Here is a 22,632-nt window from a genome sequence, read left to right on the forward strand (position 1 = left end):
TTAGAGATGGATCCCTAGGCTGCCTTTTGATCAGCAGCTCAAGCAGCCTGCAGGTGCCATGTGCCATCACATCAACAAGTTGTAAGAAGCAGCCACATTAAGTCTAGCTGATGAACGTGATAGCTTGTCTTGCTGCCGGTACAATAAATACACGTAATGGCTACAAAGGTCCCAGGAATCCTTATTTTCTCTCCTTCTGTACTTGAGAACTTTCTGTGCTTTCTTAGAGGTGAACACTTTGGAGAGTTTCAGTACAAAACTAAAGCTTGGAAAAGCCCCCAAAACATAGAGAAAATGGTGCTCAGACTTAAAAACACAGCATACACCATTCCAGTCTCCTAAGTATGCTGCTTATGTTCATGTCGCCTGGTTAATGAAGAGACAGCATTCTTGCATTCTGAATAGATGGCACACAAAGCAGTCAAAACATGTACATTTCTTTTCAAATAAAACTAAGAGCCACTGCTTGTAAACAGGGTGTTTAATATTCTAATTTTAGACAGCCTGCATTAACATTGTGGTTTCATGTGCAGTATAAAATTTCTATTTACAAAGTAGTCTCAAAAATGACTTCATAATGGTAGATCAAGAGCAAAAGAGTTTAGAAACTGAATGATGTAAATCATATGGAGTTCAGAGGCTAAGCAAATTACACACCCTGAAGCAGCCCTGGTTTCATGAAAGGAGCCTTTCTCCAGCCCTGTGCAATCCCAGCCCAAGGGAACTTGCATCTGAGAGTTTTCTAAACATTTCAGGTACACTTGAAAGCTGAAAGTAATTCTCATTTCCTATGCAGGATTAAGTCGTTTCCAGCACACACAAAATAGCAGCCACTCACCATCGCATATAAAAACACACCACCAGAAAGGTAAGAGCTTCAGAGTACAAAGGCATATATAAAAAAAAAAAAGCGCAAGAGAAATACATTTTTTAAATACCTCCTAAAAACATCCACACGGCCTCTTGACCGCTTTACTTCCTATCTATGTATTGATTAACTGATGTCTTTCCACTTAGAGCGCTTCAATTAATGAGGTTGATACACGTCCTGGGACAACCCCTCCCCAAGCCAAAAAATTCTGAGTAAAGTCAAACACGCCAAGACTCATTCGTGTTGGCTTCGGATTTAGAGGCAGTTCTTGAACTTAGAACTCTGGCAACATGAGTTCTTGCAAGGCACGCTGGCACCGGCGTTCCCCGGGGCTCCCCGAACGTCCCCTCTCCGGCCGCGCCGGCAGAGACACTCGCGCCGCCGGGCTGCAGCCCCGGCGGCCGCTCCCGAAGTTGCAAACTCCGCGGAACCTCCGAAAGCCGGTGCCTGCGAACGCGCGCGGAGGCGTCCGTCCCCGCGCGGGCCGGGGTGCATCCCGCCCGGGTGCACAATGCGGCGCGGGAAGCGAGCGGGAGAAGGCGCTGGGGGGGACTCACCGTTCTGCTCCTTGTTGCTGGCGAGCTGGAGTTTGCTGCTCAGGTTGGACTCAGCCCGGGTCCCGGGTCTCTGGCCGGCCAGGGCGGATGTCAGCAGGAGCAGCCCGAAGAGGAGCATTGGGCTGAGCGGGCGGGCGCGCGGTCGGCGGGCACTGGGGGAGCGGGGCTCCGGGACGGGATCAGCGCCGCCGGGGGAGGGCCGCGCCGGGCGGGACGCGCCGCGCCTGCTCTGGCCGCCGAGCCTCGAGGGGCACTTTCCACATACTCCCATCCAAGACTTTCTCCGAGGGCCCTCTTCTGCGTCTCCAGTTTGTGCCGAGGATCAAAGCAAAACCTGGACCTGAACCAGTTTCCCAAGGTTTAAACAAATCCTGCGCTGTGCCGAGGCGGTGGGGGTGGGGTGGGGGCGAAGGCGAGGGAGGAAAGGGGGGTGGGGACGCGGGGAGCCGGGCGCGCCGAGGAGTCCCTGGCGAGGGGCTGGGAGCACCTGTCAGCCGGGGGGACGGCACCCGCAACGGCTTGGGGGTCGCGCGGGGCCGGCCGGCAGCCGGGTCGGCGGCGGGCACTTTCTGATCAATAACAAAGCTGCCGATCGATGCGCTCTCCGGGCGCCGCAGCCGCCCCGCCCCCACCCCGAGGGGGAGGGGAGACCCAGGCGCGGGCGCGGCGCCGGGGCCGGGGGTCCCGAGCGGGGCCGGGGTCCAGGCCGAGGCCGCCCGGGGCCGGGCGCAGGGAGGCCGGGGGACGCGCTCCTCGCCCGGCGCGCGGCGCGGATCCGGCACCTGGATGCGGGTCCCGAGACCGGAGTTCTCGGGCCGGGGCGCCCTCGCCCGGCGCAGCTCGGGAGGTCGGACTGGGGTCGCGCGGGGGGCGCTCGCCGTCCCCTCCCCCGCGCTCCGGCGGCGCGGCGAGTGGGCCCCGGGCGCGCAGCAGGCCGGCGCGAGCTCGCCTGTCCCCTCCCCTTCCCCACCTTCGCGGCGGCGGGGGGGCCCCGGTCCCGCTCGCCGGGGCCGCCGCCGGGCGGTCCGGCAGGTGCCAGCGCTGACGGGGTGCTGGGTGCCCCGGGCCTCGGACGGGGATGCGCCCGAGCGGCCCGAGCTCCCCTCCCCGGACGCCCCGAGCCCCAAATAACGGGCGGGCCGGGCGCTGCGGATGCCGCGGGAGCCAGAAGAAGTGGGAAGAACTTCCTGCCTCTTCCCTCTTCCCCGCCCCTGAGCCAGGACTCCTTGTTCCTTCCCGAGGGATCCCCGTTCCCAAAGGGCTGGGCCGGGACCCTTGGCCAGGGTCTGTGGGCTGATGGAACGAAGGGACTTCGTTCCCTCCTGTTAACAACTCTCTGAAGAGAGGGGGTGGAAAAACCAAAAGTGAAGACAAACGAAGACAAATGGCCAGAATAATCACATTTATTCATTTAACGAACACTCTGTTGACTGAATGCCTACGGAGGCAGGCACTGTTCTAAGCCTGCAGAAATGAAAACAGATCTAAGCCTCCGGCCTCCTGAAACTTGCCTTAAATTAGGATCAAGCAAGGGCCAGGGCAGGCAAAGAAGAAATAGCCTCCAACTGCTTCTCGACGAGTGGATGTAAACTGACAGGATGTACTCGGGTGTATTCTCCAGCTGGAGTCAGTCGGGAGGATAGATCCTTAAGATGTGAGCAGAGATGGTGGTGATGATTTAGTCACTAAGTCATGTTTGACTCTTGCGACCCCATGAATTGTGCACACCAAGTTCCTCTGTCCATGGAGTGTCCCGGTCAAGAATACTGGAGTGGGTTGCCATTTCCCTCTACAGGGGATCTTCCCAACTCAGGGATTGAACATGTGTCTCCTGCATTACAGGTGGATTCTTTACTGCAGAGCCACCAAGGAAGCCCTAAGCTAAAATACCATGGAGTTTCAGTGTTTCTTTTTAAGTAGCTTTGCTTTCTTGCCCTGCTAGGCCCTCCATGAGGATGGGGAGAGCTGCTCTGACAAAGATCCAGGGATGCTCAGATGTCCCCTGGACCAAACTAGGGGCAAACCCTTCCCCAGTCAGGCTGAAAAGGTCAGGTCCTCTTCCTAAGCTTGGAAGCCCGCTGAGACCAACCCACTGGACCCACTTAACATTCTAGTCCTCTTCTTTCTTTCCTTCTTAAAATTCTCCTAAGTTCATGTCCTCTTTCGGAGAAGGCAATGGCAGCCCACTCCAGTACTCTTGCCTGGAGAATCCCATGGATGGACGGGCCTGGTGGGCTGCAGTATGTGGGGTCGCACAGAGTGGGACATGACTGAAGCGACTTAGCAGCAGCAGCAGCATCTCCTCTTTGAATCTTTACTCACCTAGACCATCCTTTCATTCTTACTCCTTCACCACTTCTGTATCCAGAGTGCAGGATGTCAAGGCCAGTAAGAAAAGCCCAGTCTTTGAAGAAGTTACAGTTTAGCAGGACACAGGCCTTCTCATTGTATTCACTCCAGCAGCTCCTCAAGGCCAGTGTGTATCCATATTTGCGCAATAAATAATAGGTTCCAAGAGTTTTCTGTAGATTTGTGGGAGGGTGAGGGAGTGTTCCCAGTTTTAATGGTTTAATGAGACTCGTTATATAAAAGACATGTTTTATGAACACGCTTTAATCTATTTGTAATAAAATTAATTACTCCCCAATTTTTCTAATTTGGTACATTTAATTTTCTAATCACGATTTTTCTATTAATAAATAAGGCTGTTATATGTCTATATAGTTGAGTTTGATGACCACCCACATAGTGTGTGTGTGTGTGCAAATTTGATCCGTTTGCTTTTATGAGATCATAAGGGTGAGGATCACCCTTTATTTTGTATCATTTCATATCGGCCAGAAGAGTGCCTGGCCCAAGGGGGTCATAAATAAACACTCTTGACTGACTGACAGATTTCTTTATTGGAGTCTCTTAAATTTGCCCTAGAATTTCAGTATGGAGGATGTGTTTGAAAAGGCACAGATGATCAGGAATAATACTCCAGGTCTGGGTTTCACCTCATCCATATTCTATAGATTGCTTTAAGACTGGCCTTATAAGTAAAGCCAGTCAGGTGCTCCTGCAGGACCCCAAACCAGACCAAGTCCACATCTGCATTGCCTGGGTTCCCTCCAATGTCCTTGAACGAACTGCTCTTGCCCTTGGCAAGTTTGTTCTAACACTGTATCCTCTGCCTGTCTTCTACTCTATTCTGCTTACAAACCCTTCCTAAGAAAGTAGTATTTTTGCATTGAAAGTAGATTTTATATAATCCAGAGTCTGCACAATTACTAAACAATAGATTCTGAATGAATGTGGCTTTGTTTTGGCCTAAAGCATTTTCCTTGAGGAAAGGCATCTGTTCCACCAACCAGGAGAAAATAATTGGGAACATTCTTTGTGGTTTTCATGTTTTCTTAAACATTCAGCAGGCGTGCCCACTCCGGCTGAATGCAGAGAGTGCTACCTACAAATTCCTAGTGAGGAACATACCAAAAGGTACTGGGTTATGAGCAGTCATAATTTGAGGAAGGAGGGTGGACGACACTACTAAATTCTTTTTGACGTGAAATAACATTTAAAATCAATATCCATTTAATTAGGCATTTAACACTCAAGAGAGCAGGAACCATGGGGACGAGATTTTGCTCAGAAAATAAAGTATTGCAAATTTTCTTCCTCCCTCTTCTGAATTAATCCTAACACACATACATGTGCAAAACAATATTAAAACTTTTCCTAGAACGTTTCAGTATTTTAGTGGCAGGTGATTTGAACATGAGTTTCTGAAGTTCAGAGCCCTATGATCTACCTAAGTATCCACTACTTTCCAAAATGACTAACTGCCAACACTTCTGTATAGATTTAAATGAGACCGGGAGCTGAGGGTATCATGAGTAAGCAAAGTAAATGCCCACAGATTACAGCAGGAATAAAGACTGTTCTAGCAGGAAACAAAAGAAATGAAGTAATCTTAGAATCATCCTTTCCTCTCCAGTTTCTCCAACTACCCCACCCAGAGAAACATATGACCATGCTTTCTCCGGCTGTTTCAGGATATATTTAGACTCTACTTTTCCAACCTGGAAAAATAAAAATACACTTTTCCTTATATTTTGTTGGTCCAGATCAGTCACCCTTTACCAGTGTAGCAATGCTATCAGAAAGGCTGGCTTGCCCGAAGCAGATGGCAGGGGATTGTGTTAGGATCCTGCTCCCAAGGATCTTAAGTCCGACTTTTTGAGGATGGAGAGTCCGGGGGTGGGAAGTTAGAGGTGTGTGATCTAGAGAAACCGTGACAAGGACAGGCCTTGGGGTGGCGCTCTGTGGCCTTCCCACTGCAGTGAAGCTGCTCTTTCCTTTTGGCAGTCATGGTGAAGCCTACAAAGACTCTACAAGATCTCACAAGTGCTGGTCTGACTCAGAACTCAAGGGAGAATGAAGCCAGACACAGCCCCAAAGAGACAGGAGCCCTGATCACCTTAGGACCACCACAGCCAAAGGTCATTTCCCAGGGAGATGGGAGACCAGGGCCCTAGTCTGGCCTTACTGCTAGCAAACAGCACAACCTTAATCTAGAATTCTTCCTGCCCCTTTTCTTTATGGGAGAAAATTGCACTGAATTCTTTGTTTGTATTATAGTATAATTGCTTTAAAATGCTGTGTTAGTTTCTTCCGTACAGCAAGGTGAATACGCCATATGTACACGCACAACCCCTCCTTCTAAGGTCCCCTTCCCAGCCCCCTGATCCCACTCCCCTAGGTCATCACAGAGCCCTGAGCTGAGCTCCCTGTCCTATGTGGCAGGTTCCCACTTGCTATCTATTTTACACATGGTAATGTATATATGTCATTGCTACTGTCTCAATTCATCCCCTCCTCGCCTCCCCCCAGGAGACACAGAGGACCATTGGATTCTTAACTCCATCCTCTACTTGCTTTAGAATTCTTTAGGATGCAACAGATAATGATGGCAATGCTTTTAAAACTTAACAGTGCTTCTGTGATGATATGGAATTAGGACAAGTTTCTTGGCCTCGACTCAGAGGTGCCTTGGAGGCTGGCAAGAGACGATGAGCAGAGGCTTCTCCCTGAATTTGTCCAGTCAAGCACAAAAGTTCTGTTTTATCTGTTGTGATCTTGGTTGGGAAAGAAAAGATCTACTGATAACCAAAAAGAGAGAAGAAAAAAAGGAGTTTGGAAATCACTGACTAATGCAAGTATCAGGAATTGTATTGCATTCAAGGAAACAATAAAATATGTGTGGAAGCCATATTTTAATATTTAATATTTGTTTGATATCATGGGAACAACATCAAAAGAGGCCAAGGATTGGTCTCAAGGTAAAGAAAAACACCTATAGTACACAAACAATTTGTAAATGGCAAGGAAATTCTATTGTCATTATCCATGAATGAATGTCCAACCTCCCACTATTCTGTAGAGCTCTATCGGTAGCATCTCTAACAATCATTAAATCGGGGATAAATCCCCTGAAAATGAGACCAGCAATCAAACACTGTGCTTGGTCATATCCCCGAGTCAATAAATGTCATTTTTTTCTTGTCTGAAGTCATGTGTAGGATAGGAAGGCTTCTGTCTACATGGTGACAAATCATAGTAAAGGGGTCAAGACATGGCTACAGATCTTCCTTCCTAAGACAGTGACCCCCTTCTTTCCAAGGTCATGAGAGAAGGACCCTCTCACTTTGTGATCATTGTTTCAAGTGCGGTCTTTCCTTGGCTGCCAGCCTTTTTAAAAGAGGCCCAGAATATCAGCACCCGACTTCATGAACATTTAAAAAAGTATTTGTTGATTAGAAGGAAGGAAAATAGAGCTTAACTCATCTAACATTAAAGTAACCTCAATTGCTTTTGAAGTTCAACATAGTTCAAGGAATTTCCATAACCCTTTTCTATGATGATTATGACTGTCAGCCGTCTGTCGTCTTTATCGTCATAGTCAGAAAAGTGCCTGCTCTCTTCTGTTCTAAAGCAGTGTGTGACATTTTAAGGCATTGTTTTATTTTCCAAATATTATTTTTATCAGTCCAGTTGGCTTTGATGCTTTTTGCATCTTCCTGGACCACCTTCACTGCTTATTCATTGTCCGGATGCTCTTTTACTGGTCTTCCATAAAACTAGGAGGGTACAAAGCATGTTTTCCTGCCACAGACAACTCAAAAGGACTGATAGTTAAATAAAAGTCAACCCAGGGTAAATAAACACGAGAGGAAAATCATTCAGGTTCAAATTTACCCTGTGAAGCATTGATCATGTTCCAGGAACTATTAGATACCTTAAAATATATTTTCACATTTCATCTTCCCACCAGTCCTTCAAGAAAAGCCAGAGCTTCCCCCATGTTACTGCAGAGAAATGGAGAATTAATGGAGAATTTGCCCAGGGCGACCCTATGGGTGACCAGTACAGATCACCTTTGTCCCCAGGGCTCCCCTTAGACTCCTGTGCTTTTCATGTGACACTAGAGTCCCTGGATTTTGGACCAGAGCATTCCTATGGGAAGCTTTTGTATGTTTCCCTAAGTTTTCCACAATGACCGCCCTCCCCATGGTTGCCCTGGGGGAGACCCTGGGGTACTTAGACTTTCCCACGTTTTTAAGAACACAGAGCTAAGACAGTTATCTTTCTGGAACAGCCTCCATAAAAGGTTTGAGCCACACTGAATCTGGGTTACTGGAGGCAGAGATGGTGACTAAGGCATCAGAAAGCTGGCCTGGGGTGGAAGCCCACCCAAAGTGTGGGTAGCCTTAGTATCCTGTTTACCCTGGCCAAGTTAGTCATCCAGCTAATGTCTCGGCCTCCACCATCTGTGGGCAGTTATGTCAGAGAATCTATCTCCTCGTCTTTGAAGACAAAGGGAATGAATTATCATTCCTCTCCTCCTGCTCACAATTGCTTCTGAACTAAAAGCATCAGGGCTGGGAAGAAATACAGTGTTTTCGCAGTTGTTCCCTTTGAAGAATCAATTCATGATGAACTCTAGGTGTCAGAGCCTAGGCTTCGCTCATGCACACTGTTCCTATGTGTATCCCTTCATGTGTTTCTAATTCAAAGTTCCTGGCCTAGGGTTTTTGTTAAATCCTATGACAAGGCAGATTTGCATTTCCATTGATACTTTGATGAAGCTGTTTTTAGATTGGCTGAAGTTACTCGAAGCCAAGAAGGCAAGAAGGAACTAGTGACCTGATAAGCCCTCAGACAGGAAAAAGTCTTCAATTGAAATTCTAATACCTGAGATCCATATCGGAAGGGATATAGCAAATTAAAAGATACTCATAGTATCCATTTTTTTGTCCCAAAGGACAGTAAGAGAAAAGATTCTTTACATTCTTTTCTTTCTTGAACAACATTTTACACACACATAAAACTGGACAGAAAAATGTGAGAACCAGCCAATTGTTCTAGCCACTATTATTCATACTAATTGAAGCAAATGATTAAACTGTGCATCTGTTAAAAACAATATTTTAAGAATTCAAAACATGTCCTAATATCACTATCTTCCTGCTTACCGAGATTTCTGTTCCAAGCTGATTATCTCTGTGTAAACCCACGTTCAGTGTTCTCAGCTCTGCTAAGGGGAAAGAAGTGTCTCATCCTTCAGACTCTATGTGGTCTGGTGTATGAACCGATGGTTACCTAGGCAGTGAAGCAGAGTAACCTGCACATTTTCATTTACATCTTGGGGAATGGTTGTTACATCACTACTTTTTTTTTTTAGTCGAAATGTCCACAATGAAGCACTCTACATTGGAGTCTTCTACTGATTATTAAGTCCAATGCTTTGCATAAATATTAACAAAATCCTCTTTTTAAAGATGAGAAACTGAGGCCCAGGAAGTTTTGTAACTTGAGCAGAGACACATATTTGTAAGTAGTGAAACCGAGCAGAACTCTGTGGGATTCCTGGGCAAAGAAACTTTCTGTCCACTGTTTCTTGTTTGTAAGGAACAGACTCCATGACCCATGACCTGAGTCCCAAAAGGCACGTTCTCACAGTTGTAACCAGATAATTGAGAAGATGCACAGGTGTGGGAAGAGCAGTCAAGAATCAATAGTGCAGACTTGGGTCAGGGTCCTGGTTCCTCCTCAAGGATATACATAACAGTATCTTTGAGTTCTTGTGCAGAACTATAACCCTCACAAACTGGAGCATGTTCCAGAGAGAAAGTCACAATATGATAACCTTGAAACTCATCAAGAACCCTCCTGAGGCCAGATGAAAGGAGTGTAGGCCCTGCACACACCCTGATCTTATCATCTTAGCAGCAGCTCCATCCTTAAACCGTGGCTATAAAATTCCTCACCAAATCCCCCGGGGTTGAGACAAACAGTTTTCAAAGGCAGGAGTCTGCGGTGTTTCCCTTTGCCTGGAAAAGCAATAAAGCTAATTCTTTTCTACTTCACCCAGACTCTGTCTCTGAGATTCCCTTCGGCACTGGTGAACAGAGGCCAGTTTCCTGCATGAGTGTTGAAGTCAGAATTGGGAGGCGGGTACCTGCTTCCAGAGCTGGCACTTTTAACCTCTCATTCCCATTCCTCCACACCACCAAGCACAGCGCTAGGTATGGAATGACTTCAAACAGACATTGCAAACTTATGAAATATCCATTTCTGTTAAGCATTGGGGGTTTATTTTATAGCTCCACACCATTCTAATCAGAAATATGTAACTTAAAATTCTATTGCCAGCAACAAACAGTACGTCATTCTGATTTTGGTCTCACATCAAAAGGACAGTGCCCCAAGCCTACAGGAAGGAGGCATTTAGTCAAGGAAACCATCACAGTGTCTGAGATAGAATCCCCTTTTTAGTGGCTATAGATATGAGAAATGAACCTTTTGAAACCATCTGAAGGAAAAAAGGGTCTGTTGCCTTGATTCTTAGTGATAAAACCCTGCCATAAAATCGCCATTACACTGTCGCTGGTTCTGACAACTTGTGATGAAGGAAACCTATAACATGCATTCAAATAAGTTTCTGAAGGACAAAAGTAGGAAAACCAAAGGTAGTGAGATGACTTACTAGTTTCTTGGGTATGGTGAACGTTCTGCATGGAAAACAGTTTCATTTAGCAGTGACCTTGAGGTTATCATGGACTTGACCAAGACAGCAATCTGTCAAGACCACTGATGATGTTTTTGGTCCCAAGAAATCACAAGGTGGGTAAAAGGCAGGATCACTGCCCTCAGGGAGTTCACCCTGACTTGGTGCATCCAGTCATCCTCATGTGTGCTTGTGTCCACCTCTGATACAACCTGTCTTCCAGCATTATCTGTGCCTAAAGACTGCCCTCTGCCTGGGCCACTCATGTTTCTGCAAACTGTCCTCAGAGGAGCTTGATCTGTTTAAACACAAAGCTGATTGCAGCCTGATTGCTACTCTAAAAATCTGAGCCTCCCCTTTGCCTGCGGGAGAAAACCTTCTCTATGGGCATCATCTGCTCTTCTTTCCACTCCAGATCTCACACTCCGGAGGCACCACAATTCCCATACGTGCTGGTCTTTGCTTCTATTCTTATGCTCACTCCATAGTTACAGATAAGTCAGCCTAGAACTTCTTCTGTTTCACTTTTTTTTCTTAGCTTCTTTTTTCCCAGTATTTAACATACTGCACTTATCAAATAATGATAGTGAACTCTCCTATGTGCCAGACACTATTTTAAAAAAACTTCATGTTTATTCACTTCTTAATTCTCACCACAAACATATGAGACGGCTGTAATTTTTTTAATTTATTTTATTGAGCTACAGTTGATTTACAATGTGTTAATTTCTGCTATACAGCAAAGTGACTCATATATATGTATGTATATATTCATTTTCATATTCTTTTACATTATGGTTTATTGCAGGAAGTTGAATACAGTAGGACATTGTTGTTTATTCATCTTATATAGATATAATAGTTTGCATCTGCTAATCTCAAACCTCCAGTCCATCCCTCCCCCACCACCCATCGTCCTTGGCAACCACAAGTCTGTTCTCTGTGTCTGTGAATCTGTTTCTGTTTCCTAGATAGGTCCATTTGTGTCATATTTTAGATTCCACATATAAGTGATATCCTGTGGCATTTGTCTTTCTCTGTCTGAGATGGGCGTATTAACCAGCATTTGCTGGGCTTTCCTGGTGGCTCAGACAGTAAAGAATCTGCCTGCAATGTGGAAGACCTGGGTTTGATCCCTGGATCTGGAGGATCTCCTGGAGAAAGGAATGACTACCCACTGCAGTATTCTTGCCTAGAGAATTCCATGGACAGAGGAACCTGGCAGGCTACATGGGGGTCGCAAAGAGATGGACACAACTGAGTGACTAGCACTTTCATAGAGAAACAGTAAGAACAGAGAGGCTAAGCAATTGGCCTAAGACTACTCACGTGGTCATTAGCAGAGCTGGGTCTTGAACTTGGCAAGTCTGTCTCAAATCCCTGCATTCAACCATCTCTCTAACAGAAATTGTTCAAGCAGTACCGAAGGCCATGAAGATGCCCAGTCACGATCCAAACACTGAAGTCAGAAGTTCAAGCTAACATCTTTTTTTTTCTCTCCAAAAGGCTGTTATTAATTCAATAGAGAGTTTTATCATTAATGATGTTAATGTATTATCTTCATTAATACTAAGTAATTTTTTTGGCTAAACAAAGAAATCTTTCCCTCTCTCCTCTGCTTTACTTGCCACCACAGATTGCATCACCAGGGGAAGTCTCATCCTCCCCAAAACTTTCCAGGACAAATCCGTAACCTCACTGCCCCCAAATTAATGATTATATCTTCTAATTTTGTTGGTGTACCCTCCATATAAACTCTTCAATGGCAGAAACTGTGCTTTCCACCCCTGCCCCATCTCACCATGGCATCACTTAACACTGCGTGGGTGCAGATCCATGTTTAACTCGTCTTTTAATAGCTGGTAAATGAAATTAACAAAAGCGTGAAGTAGCCAAATGCAGTTACACCCATGATAAATCTTCATGGAAGGAAAAAATGAATGAAGTTCAGCTCTTGATACAATGAAAGACTAGAACCATGTGGAGTTCATTTTCTGGCTTGGCTGCCAGTCAGAGTTGGGGAGCTTGTAAACGAAAGAGCTAAATTATGGAAAACAGGAGTCAAGCTGGACTAATGTCTAAGCTCACACCTATGTGAAATTATTCATATAATTTTATGCATTTGATGAGCTAAAAAAAAAAGACCAAGTAAACACTTTCCAAACAGGAAGCAGTGAAGAATCTGCCTTTTAATAAATCCTCATGCCAATATTACAAGGTTATTTCTAAAGCCTGGCAAACAGCCCATATTCATTGCTTGACTGGTTTAAACAGAGTTAACTCCTTATAATAGAAAAATCTTATGTAACAGTTGGTTCACAAGACTCTATTTAATAGCCAATCTGTTATATCCAAGATGTCATCATTTTGGAAACTAACTTTTATGAGAGTATCTTCTTCATGACATCAAAGTATGATGTCAAATGAAATCCTTTGCTTTTTTTACTTTTAGATTTTAAAGTTTGTGTGTTACAATTTAAAATGTGTATGTGTGTGAAAGGATGTGGTTTTAATTGCTGACTGTTGCTGCCTGTGTGAAAGAACTTTTAAGAGCCAGTGATCTAAATAAAATGGGATATGAAGGATCTCTGTTTTATGAAGATTAATATGTAAAGTAATTTTACGAAATGACAATTCACTTTGCATTTCATGTGCTTTGGGAAATTAATTTTAATGTGAAATCTTAGACTTCAACTCTGAGTTAATATCTTAAAAAATAAAGAAATGGCCATGGAATGAACCAAGCGTACCACTTCATGATTTTTTCTCTTGTCTAACACCAATTCACTACTTTAAAACCAGCAAGTAGAGAACTATATTCAATATTTTTAATAACCTATAAGGGGAAAGAGTGTGAAAAAGAATATGTATAGATATAAATACAGATATTTATGAATGTATAACTGAATAACTTCATTATATACCTGAAATTAACACAGCATTGTAAATCAATTATACTTAACTAAAAAAAAATTAAGGCATACAGGCTGAGCTTCTATTCTTATAATAAATTAATTCATAACACTGTAATGAAAAAACTTCCTTGATGAGGTTAGATAAAATATAATTACTCTAAGTTCAGAAAAATGGGTTCTATTTCTTATGACTTAAAAATCTTGTTTATCACTGAAGAAGAGAAAGAAAGCCCACTCCAGCGCTCTTGCCTGGAGAATTCCATGGACAGAGGAGGTTGGTGGCTACAGTCCATGGGGTCACAAAGAGTCGCAGGGGCACGACTGAGTGATTAACACATAGTCTATAAAAGAGCTGAATCACTGTGTTGTACACCTGAAACTAATGTAACATTGTAAATCAACTATGCTTGAATAACAGAGAAGGCAATGGCAACCCACTCCAGTACTCTCGCCTGGAGAATCCCATCGACGGAGGAGCCTGGTGGGCTACAGTCCATGGGGTCCCCAAGAGTTGGACATGACTGAGCAACTTCATTTTCGCTTTTCACTTTCATGCATTGGAGAAGGCAATGGCAACCCACTCCAGTGTTCTTGCCTGGAGAATCCCAGCGACAGAGGAGCCTGGTGAGCTGCCATCTATGGGTTCGCACAGAGTTGGACACGACAGATGTGACTTAGCAGCAGCAGCAACATACTTGAATAAAAATAAATAAAACTGAGGTTTATGGTATTTTCTTTATTCCTTTCACTGCAGATGCTGAAATGATGTGTTTGCAGCTGATGTGGTATGGCGCTTCCAACCACTGCTCCATGTAAATGTGCCTCATGAAGTTGATCAGACACAAAACTTCACAAATGAAAGGTATCTTATATTTCTGAAACTGGGAGAGAGATTTCATTAGTAATGTAATTTTGAAAGATTCAAAACTGTTTTACAGTGTACCAAATGCTGGTTCATGATACTAATTTATTGTGGAACATCACATTACTATGGTAAGTACCCACAATCAGAAGTTCTGTGTCCTACCACAATTAGATACGTGGCTTTAACAGTAATGAAAAGTTAACTTGTCTCAGCAAAAACTGTCTGGTCCTCAGTTTCTATAGCTGCAAAACTGAAAGTTTACCTGGTTCATTTCAAGATTCTTTTTCCAACATTTGCTGATTCAATGTCCAATTTGCCTCTTTTTTACCAGGAAAAAAAATATCTATTCTGATAGTCTTTCTTGTGGGGAGACAATTACATCTTCAAACATCTTTTTTTTTTTTTTTTCCTTTAAAAAGAAACAACCTGTGTCCAGAAATATTCTACTTAGCTGAACATCACATCAGAGTGGTCATGATTTCTTAGAGACTTGCTGACCTGGGTCTTAAAGACTTTTCTGACCAGGGGAAGAGTATACATCACTCTAAAATTTTCAAATGTTTACAACAAAAACTTATTGGAGGGCAGGGGGGGAAAGAATATGGAATCTAAAAAGAGAAAAAAGGAAAAAAAGCTACCAAGGGAAAAGATAAAGATCTTATAATCAAAATTTCAATAGATTCAAAAAATCTATTAAACAAATTATTCTTCAAGGATTTAACAATTTAGGACTTTTACACCACCTTTGGTCATTATCTTTATATATACATCTTTATATATTATCTTTACATATATATATTATCTCATATATACATATGAGTTACAAAGTGACAGAGACACTTTCTGTTTTGACTTCTGCTGGTGGTTCTGCAGTAACAAGTCTGTCTGATGTTTGAACTCCATGGAGCAGTATAAAAGGATATTGATTGATGGGTCAGTCTGTTCTTCTATACATATGCAAATTATATTTGTATTAATATTCATATTATCTAGATAAAAAAGGGAACACTTCCTTTATCATTATTTCATAATAATGAATATTAATATTCCTAGATTTAAATGTAAATTAAAAGCACTACAATTATTAAAACTTATCTCCTGACATTCTGCTATGGATTTGGTCTTTGCCTTTCTCTGAATCTAATATTGTGTGATTATTCACATTGATAGCTTCAGGAGGCACATTCAGGAGACTCTGTCTCTGTTACTATGGTGACTACTGGTCATATTTTGAAAGAAAAAGCAACCATTGTTATGCATAAATTTAAATATTACTACCCAACTTTTAAAAGCTGTAGAAAATTAGACATCACATTTTAAATATTGTTTAAAGTCATATGCTTCCTATTTTTCTTCTCAAGGAAAATGTACTTAGTTGGAACAATATGCAGAGCTGAGTTTTTAAGAATAAGCTACAACTTTTCTTTTCCTTTAAAAATGCTTGCACATAATTATGTACATAGGCTGTAAAGACAGTCTGATCTGGCTCTAATCATAGCTCTGTCACTTACTGGATGTTTATTACCCTTTATAACATAAAAAATCATAAAGAGGATTTGAACTACATCATAGATAAATTTGATTTGAGTATGCTGATGAAAATCACTTTTAGGATAAATAGAGAAATAAATTCACTTTCAAGTACCGTGCTTAACATCCTAGAAAGATACCCTTTTCCAGGTCATGAATCACCATACTATATTGATACAGAGATATTCTGGGCTTGTATTTTCAGTATTTTATTTCCTCCTTCTTTCAACATACATTGACTATGTGTATCAGGCACTGTGCTAGATTCTGGAAGACCTAGATAATATGACGCCTCAAGAACTTCTAACATGTAGACTTTGGGTTGAGAAGAACAATTGAGAAAAGGGGTCTAAGAAGACCCAGACTTGTGAGGTGTAATAAATACAGATGTTGTCAGGAGAACTGGGGAAAGTACGTAATACCAGTTGTTAGAGATAAGGAAGGAGGTAAGGTTGCATCTATAGGAACTGGATAAAGAACACACTGGATTTGGGATCGTGGAGGTTATTGCTGATCTTGATAAAAGCAATTCTAGTAGCAAAGCAATAACTGTAACTAGAATGGGATGAGCAGAAGAGTTCACTGGAGATTGTTTTTAATTTAAATAATTCATTGTATTACATTGATACACAGTTAATTTGTTTATTTTAAGCTTATGATTTGATTAGTTTTGCCACCTGTAGACACCAATAGAGAAATGATGGGAAAGACAGCATGAAGACGCAGCAAGGAGGCAAGGCTGCCACATGTAAGCCAAGGAGAGAGGCCTCAAAAGAAGCCAAAAATACCCACGCTTTCACCTCAGACTTCTAATCTCCAAAACTGGGAGAAAATAAACCTTTGTTGTCTAAGTCATCCTGGCTGTGGTATTTTTGGCTGTTTACTGGGGTTATGGCAGCCCTGGAAAACTGATACAAGTGTCTGTTCCCCCACCAACGTGGGCTGCGTGTGAGAGTTCTCTCTATAGAAAGACGACTTTTGTCAGAGTATTATTTGAGAACATTAGGCTAACCATTCCGTGGCTAGCCTCCTTGGTTGCTTAATGGTATCTTTAGTAAAGAAAGTGTTTTTACTTGGAGTCTGAGTTATTGCATGTTTATTTCAGGGGGTTTGAAGTTGTTATGCTTTTGTTTTGTTCTTAGTCACTCAGTCCTGTCTGACTCTTTGCGACCCCATGAACTGTAGCTCACCTGACTCCTCTGTCCATGGGGATTCTCCAGGAAAGAATACTGGAGTGGGTTGCCATGCCCTCCTCCAGGAGATCTTTCCAACCCAGGGATCGAACTCAGGTATCCCACATTGCAGGCAGATTCTTTACCATCTGAGTCACCAGGGAAGTCTGTTTGAAGTTTTTACATCTTAGCAAATAAATCTTTGCCTGCTCAAATTTATACAACTTTCTGCTGTGTTTTCTTCTGGAATTTTTATTGTTTAAGCTTTTGTCTAGGATCCATTTCAACTTAACATTTGGGTTTGGAGGGAAGTGGAAAAAATATTACATTTTTTTCCCACTTTGAATACCTAATTGTTCCAAAACTGTTGAAAAGACTTTACTTTCCCCATTGAATTAACTTGGCACCCTTATTGATAATCGATTGAGCATGTGTGTGTCGGTCCACATCTGAACTCTTCATTCAGTTCCCTGGATCTGTATTTCCATTTTTCTGTCTCTACAGTGCCATCCAAACTATTGTAGCTTCATAGTGAGCCTTGAAATCAAGGAACCTAAATCCTCCAGGTTTGTTCTTTTTCTTTTTTAGATTGGTTTGACTATAGATAAATCAATCAACCATTCAAATTCTACCCAAAAAGCATGCTGGAATCTTTATTAGGACTACTTTAAACCTACAGATAAATTTGGGGGGATTTGACCTCCTAATAATATCAAGGCTCTCAGTCTGTGAGCATATTCTGTTCCCTGTCCCTTCATTTATTTAGATATTTGGTTACTCTCAGCAATGGTTGGTAGTTTTCAGGATACAGATTTGTACCTATTTTGAAAAATAGGTAAATATTTTGTAAGTTAAATATATTTTTTTGTCTTTAAATGGTACTATAGATGAGATTGTGTTTTTTTTACTTCTTTTTCTAATTGTATGTTCCTAGCAAGTAGAAATAGTATCAATTTTTGTGTACTAATCTTGTTGATTTACCTAAATTGACTCCTAATTCTAATAGATCTTTCACAGATTCCTTATAGTTTTCTATATACATACCCATGTCATCTTATTATGGGTTGAGCATCTCCCTTCGAATCATATGTTGAAGTTCTTACACCTAGTACCTGTGAATATGACCTTGTTTAAAAATAGGGTCTTTGAAGATTTTATTAATTTAAGACAAGGTCACTGGGATGGACCTTAACCCAATAGGGTTGATATCTTTATAAGAAGATGGCCATGCAAAGATATAGACACACAAAAAGAACATCCTTTGAAGATTAGGACAGATTATGGAGTTAAATAGCTGCAAGGCAAGGAATACTGGAGATTGGTAGAGTCCACCAGAAGACAGGAACAGACAGACAAAGATCCTCCCTCTAGAAGTTTCAGAAGGATCACAGCCAATAGGTTGATTTTAGACTTCAGCTCCCAAAAATTACCTTGTGGTATTTGTTATGGCAGCCCTAAGAAACTAAAAGTAAAGACAGCTTTCTTTCTTTCTTTCCAGCCTCTATGTCATTTATTTCTTCTTCCTACCACATTGCATTAGCTAGTCTTTTCAATAAGACTCGGATTAGAGGTGAGGAGCAGGAGCACCGTTGATACCATCCCAATCCCAGAGAATTATGGATCTAGATTTTCACCCTACATCTGATGTTGGCTATGGGTGTTTATCAGGTTGACAACGTTTTCTTCTAATTCAGGTGTCTTAGTTGTACTTAGTCATATTCACTTTGCTGGTACTAAATTTATAAAAGATTTTTGTGTCTATAGTCTGTAGTTTTCTTTATTTGGAATGTATTTTTCTGAATTTGGTCTCAGTGTAACACTGACCTCATAAAATGGTTTAACTGGATTAATGTTTGCACTAAATGGTTACATTTGAGATGAATGTATGTTTTGTGGTTATTAAAATGATTCTCTTTCCTCCCTCGTAGCAGAGGCTGATCTTTTTGAAATAGTTTTCAATTCAGGCCCCTCTCCCAGTCCTACTATTATTGTTTTATTTAAGGCCTTCATGACTTTCACTGGAGCTATTTTACCTGCCTTGTAATTGGCCTTACTCTTTCTGGTCTCCTTTTTCTTAGATTCAGACTTCTTTCCAAATATGACAATGTCATGTCGTCCCCATTCTCAATGGCATCAGTTCTTTTTCATCACGGCGGATGACATGGCCTGACCTTCAGGACCTTGCTGTCTGCTTCCTGTCCTTCATCTCTCCACTCTGCTGCTTTCCCCCTGCACATCAGCTTCTTTCTTGCCCTCATACTTTTGCTTCCATGTTCTCCTCTCCTTTTCCTTCCTAATGTCCGTGTACCTGTGAGATAACAGCTCTGACATAATTTCCTCCTGAAAACCTGGAAATCTCCATACTGAGTTATGTGTCTCTCCCCTGGGATCCTGGATTAGGTGGGCATCTCCATCACTCCATTGGCTGCATTAGATTATAAGTAATTTAGATGGGTTCACCACCCATCCCACTCCCCAGATTTTTGAGACAGGAGTTATGTCACAAAATCAGGTACATGGCAGATGTTCATTAAATATGCAGGTCAGGAAGCAACAGTTAGAACTGGACGTGGAGCAACAGACTCGTTCCAAATAGGAAAAGGAGTATGTCAAGGCTGTATATTGTCACCCTGCTTATTTAACTTCTATGCAGAGTACATCATGAGAAACGCTGGGCTGGAAGAAGCACAAGCTGGAATCCAGATTGCCGGGAGAAATATCAATAACCTCAGATATGCAGATGACACCACCCTTATGGCAGAAAGTGAAGAGGAACTAAAGAGCCTCTTGATGAAGGAGAAAGAGGAGAGTAAAAAAGTTGGCTTGAAGCTCAACATTCAGAAAACTAAGATCATGGCCTCCAGTCCCATCACTTCATGACAAATAAATGGGGAAACAGTGGAAACAGTGTCAGACTTTATTTTTTGGGGCTCCAAAATCACTGCAGATGGTGATTGCAGTCATTAAATTAAAAGACCCTTACTCCTTGGAAGGAAAGTTATGACGAACCTAGACAGCATATTTAAAAGCAGAGACATTACTTTGCCAACAAAGGTCCATCTAGTCAAGGCTATGGTTTTTCCAGTGGTCATGTATGGATGTGAGAGATGGACTATAAAGGAAGCTGAGTGCCGAAGAATTGATGCTTTTGAACTGTGGTGTTGGAGAAGACTCTTGAAAGTCGCTTGGACTGCAAGGAGATCCAGCCGGTCCATCCTAAAGGAGATCAGTCCTGGGTGTTCATTGGAAGGACTGGTGCTGAAGCTGAAACTCCAATACTTTGGCCACCTGATGCGAAGAGCTGACTCATTTGAAAAGACCCTGATGCTGGGAAAGATTGAGGGCAGGAGGAGAATGGGATAACAGAGCATAAGATGGTTGGATGGCATCACCAACTCAATGGATATGGGTTTGGGTAAACTCCAGGAGTTGGTGATGGACAGGGAGGCCTGGCATGCTGCAGTTCATGGAGGTGCAAAGAGTTGGACATGACTGAGCGACTGAACTGAACTGAACTGAAATATATAAATGCCTACACACCTGAGCATAATACCCAAATATAACATGCTTTGAAAGTAAATTTTGAGCAATATCTGCCCTATTGGTTTCTATGATGAATATTCCAAAGACCCATTTAAGTACAACAAAATACTTTAGGGTAGATTATTATTAAAACAAAATGAGCCACATAAATTACAGATATATTTATCTTAGAAGCATAAATGAAAAAAATAAATTATTATGATATGTGAAACTACTAGAAAAGCATTTCTTTAAATTGGAGTCTCACATGCTTTACTGCTTCCTTCACCCCCATGCAGCCAATGTAAAAATTGTCAAGAATGATTTTGATCAAATTTCAATAATTTTTCAATATTTAGTAGGCTCCACTTACTTGAAAATTTAAAAGATATGTTTTATTGGTGGCTTATGGCATTAAGTCAAGTGTTATTAATAGGCTGAGCCCTGTGAATGTATCCAAAGTCTAATAGATTCCCAATAGGAAATGTATCTAATTTTCAGCATGAGCCTGTTACCGGATACATGATAATGTACAGAAAACAACATTATTTAATTTTTTGGTGGTAAAAACATTTTATTAAAAAATATATACTAATAAACCCACAAAAACTTAACATTTTCTTCTTAAGTGTTAAAGAATGGCTATTGTTCATTAGATATGTATTAAGAGATAAGAATGCAGTGAATTCATATTTTTAAAGTGTGATCCATAAATTCTCTTCCCCATCTGTTCCTTCTCCTCAATAAAAAGGTGTGTAAACTACAAGGTATTGCAAATATCATAAAATAAAATGGATAGACCAAATGTAATTCTCTTGTTAAGTATTTTGCTAAGCTGGTTCCTAATCAAGAGTTTTATCAAAGTGAAAATTTGTATTAATGTATGTCAGCCACTAGAGGGATCCTATTCCTGAGAGGATAGTTCGGTGTTGGAGGGTCCATCAGACTTTAGCAAGCACCTCTGAATGCCTACAATGTGGGTAACCCTACACCAAATGGAGAAAATGTCTTTTCTCCTGAGCTGAGTCCTGTTGGTGAACATGCTCATCCCTATATTTTTATAATAAAGCACAGAACATCTGTAAGAGCGAAACTATACACAGCTTCAGGAACTCAGATGATGGAGCTGATCAAATGAATTCTGGAATCAAATTCTAGAGGCACTGGAGAGTTGACATGATCCTGTCTCAAACAAGGACCTCAATTCTTGATTTTAGTTGCAATGGTAAATGCTGTATCTTCCACTAAAGTTTAGTTTTCACCGTCCTCCTGGGTGTCTCATGCATGTGGCATGCACACAGGCCAAATGTGTGCAATGTTCTGAGGACCCTCCAGTGACCAAAACGCTGCTCTCCCTGAGCATGAGAGCAGTGAGGACTTGCACATGAGGGCACAAGGCAATTAGCACAAGGAACCAGAGGGTAGGCATCTGCAGAGCACGCAGAAACTGAGCCTGGACGGGGGCCAGAGATGCTCATCCAGTGGGAGGTGCCTCATAGCAGGGTTCTTACAGGAGATACTCAGGTGAATGTGGCGTGGGAGAAAGTTCTCATTAGAACAAAGGGATCTAGAAGCTAGAGGGAGCCTGGTTTATTGAGGCAATTGGAACAAAAACATGCAGTGTTATAAGCCCTTGAAGACTAAGAGGAGAGGTTAAATCTGAGGAGTACAAAATGAAGCAGGACAAAGGCTAGCCGAGTTTTGCCAAAAGAATGCATTGCATTGGTCATAGCAAATACCCACTTCCAACAACACAAGAGAAGACTCTACACATGGACATCACCAGATGGTCAATACTGAAATCAGATTGATTATATTCTTTGCAGTCAAAGATGGAGAAGCTCTATAAAGTCAGCAAAAACAAGACCAGGAGCTGACTGGCTCAGATTATGAACTCCTTACTGCCAAATTCAGACTTAAAATTGAAGAAAGTAGGGAAAACCACTAGACCATTCAGGTATGACCTAAATCAAATCCCTTGCAATTATACAGTGGAAGTGACAAACAGATTCAAGGGATTAGATCTGATAGAGTGCTGAAGAATTATGGACGGAGGATCATGACATTGTTCAGGAGGCAGTGATCAAGACCACCCCCAAGAAAATGAAATACAAAGGCAAAACAGTTGTCTGAGGAAGGCTTACAAAT

The 22,632-nt window shown here is 42.2% G+C and overlaps 1 protein-coding gene and 1 long non-coding RNA gene across 4 annotated transcripts in view; one reads left to right on the forward strand and one right to left on the reverse strand.

Annotated features, from left to right (window-relative positions):
- Window positions 1-2,518, reverse strand: part of PDGFC (platelet derived growth factor C) — a 239,304-nt gene extending 236,786 nt beyond the window's left edge. The window contains exons 1-2 of one of the 2 annotated variants that reach the window (XM_065903661.1): window positions 2,399-2,518; window positions 1,429-1,768 (exon numbers count right to left, since the gene is read on the reverse strand). In XM_065903661.1, the coding sequence (XP_065759733.1) occupies window positions 1,429-1,699 (271 nt within the window). In that variant the 5' untranslated portion in view covers window positions 1,700-1,768; window positions 2,399-2,518. Of the gene's footprint in view, window positions 1-1,428; window positions 1,830-2,398 lie in introns of those variants that run through there. The other variant, XM_065903662.1, reaches the window with a different exon arrangement.
- LOC136145408 (uncharacterized) lies at window positions 1,646-21,237 on the forward strand. Of its 2 annotated transcripts, none has more exons than XR_010658794.1 (3): window positions 1,646-1,786; window positions 14,150-14,257; window positions 19,616-21,237. It is a non-coding gene; the product is annotated as an uncharacterized lncRNA (long non-coding RNA). The 2 variants fall into 2 exon arrangements; XR_010658793.1 differs by lacking the exon at window positions 19,616-21,237 and adding an exon at window positions 16,443-18,679.
- The last annotated feature ends 1,395 nt before the right edge of the window (window positions 21,238-22,632 follow it).

The sequence above is a fragment of the Muntiacus reevesi genome, chromosome 13 (assembly GCF_963930625.1).
Source record: "Muntiacus reevesi chromosome 13, mMunRee1.1, whole genome shotgun sequence".
Taxonomy (NCBI): domain Eukaryota; kingdom Metazoa; phylum Chordata; class Mammalia; order Artiodactyla; family Cervidae; genus Muntiacus; species Muntiacus reevesi.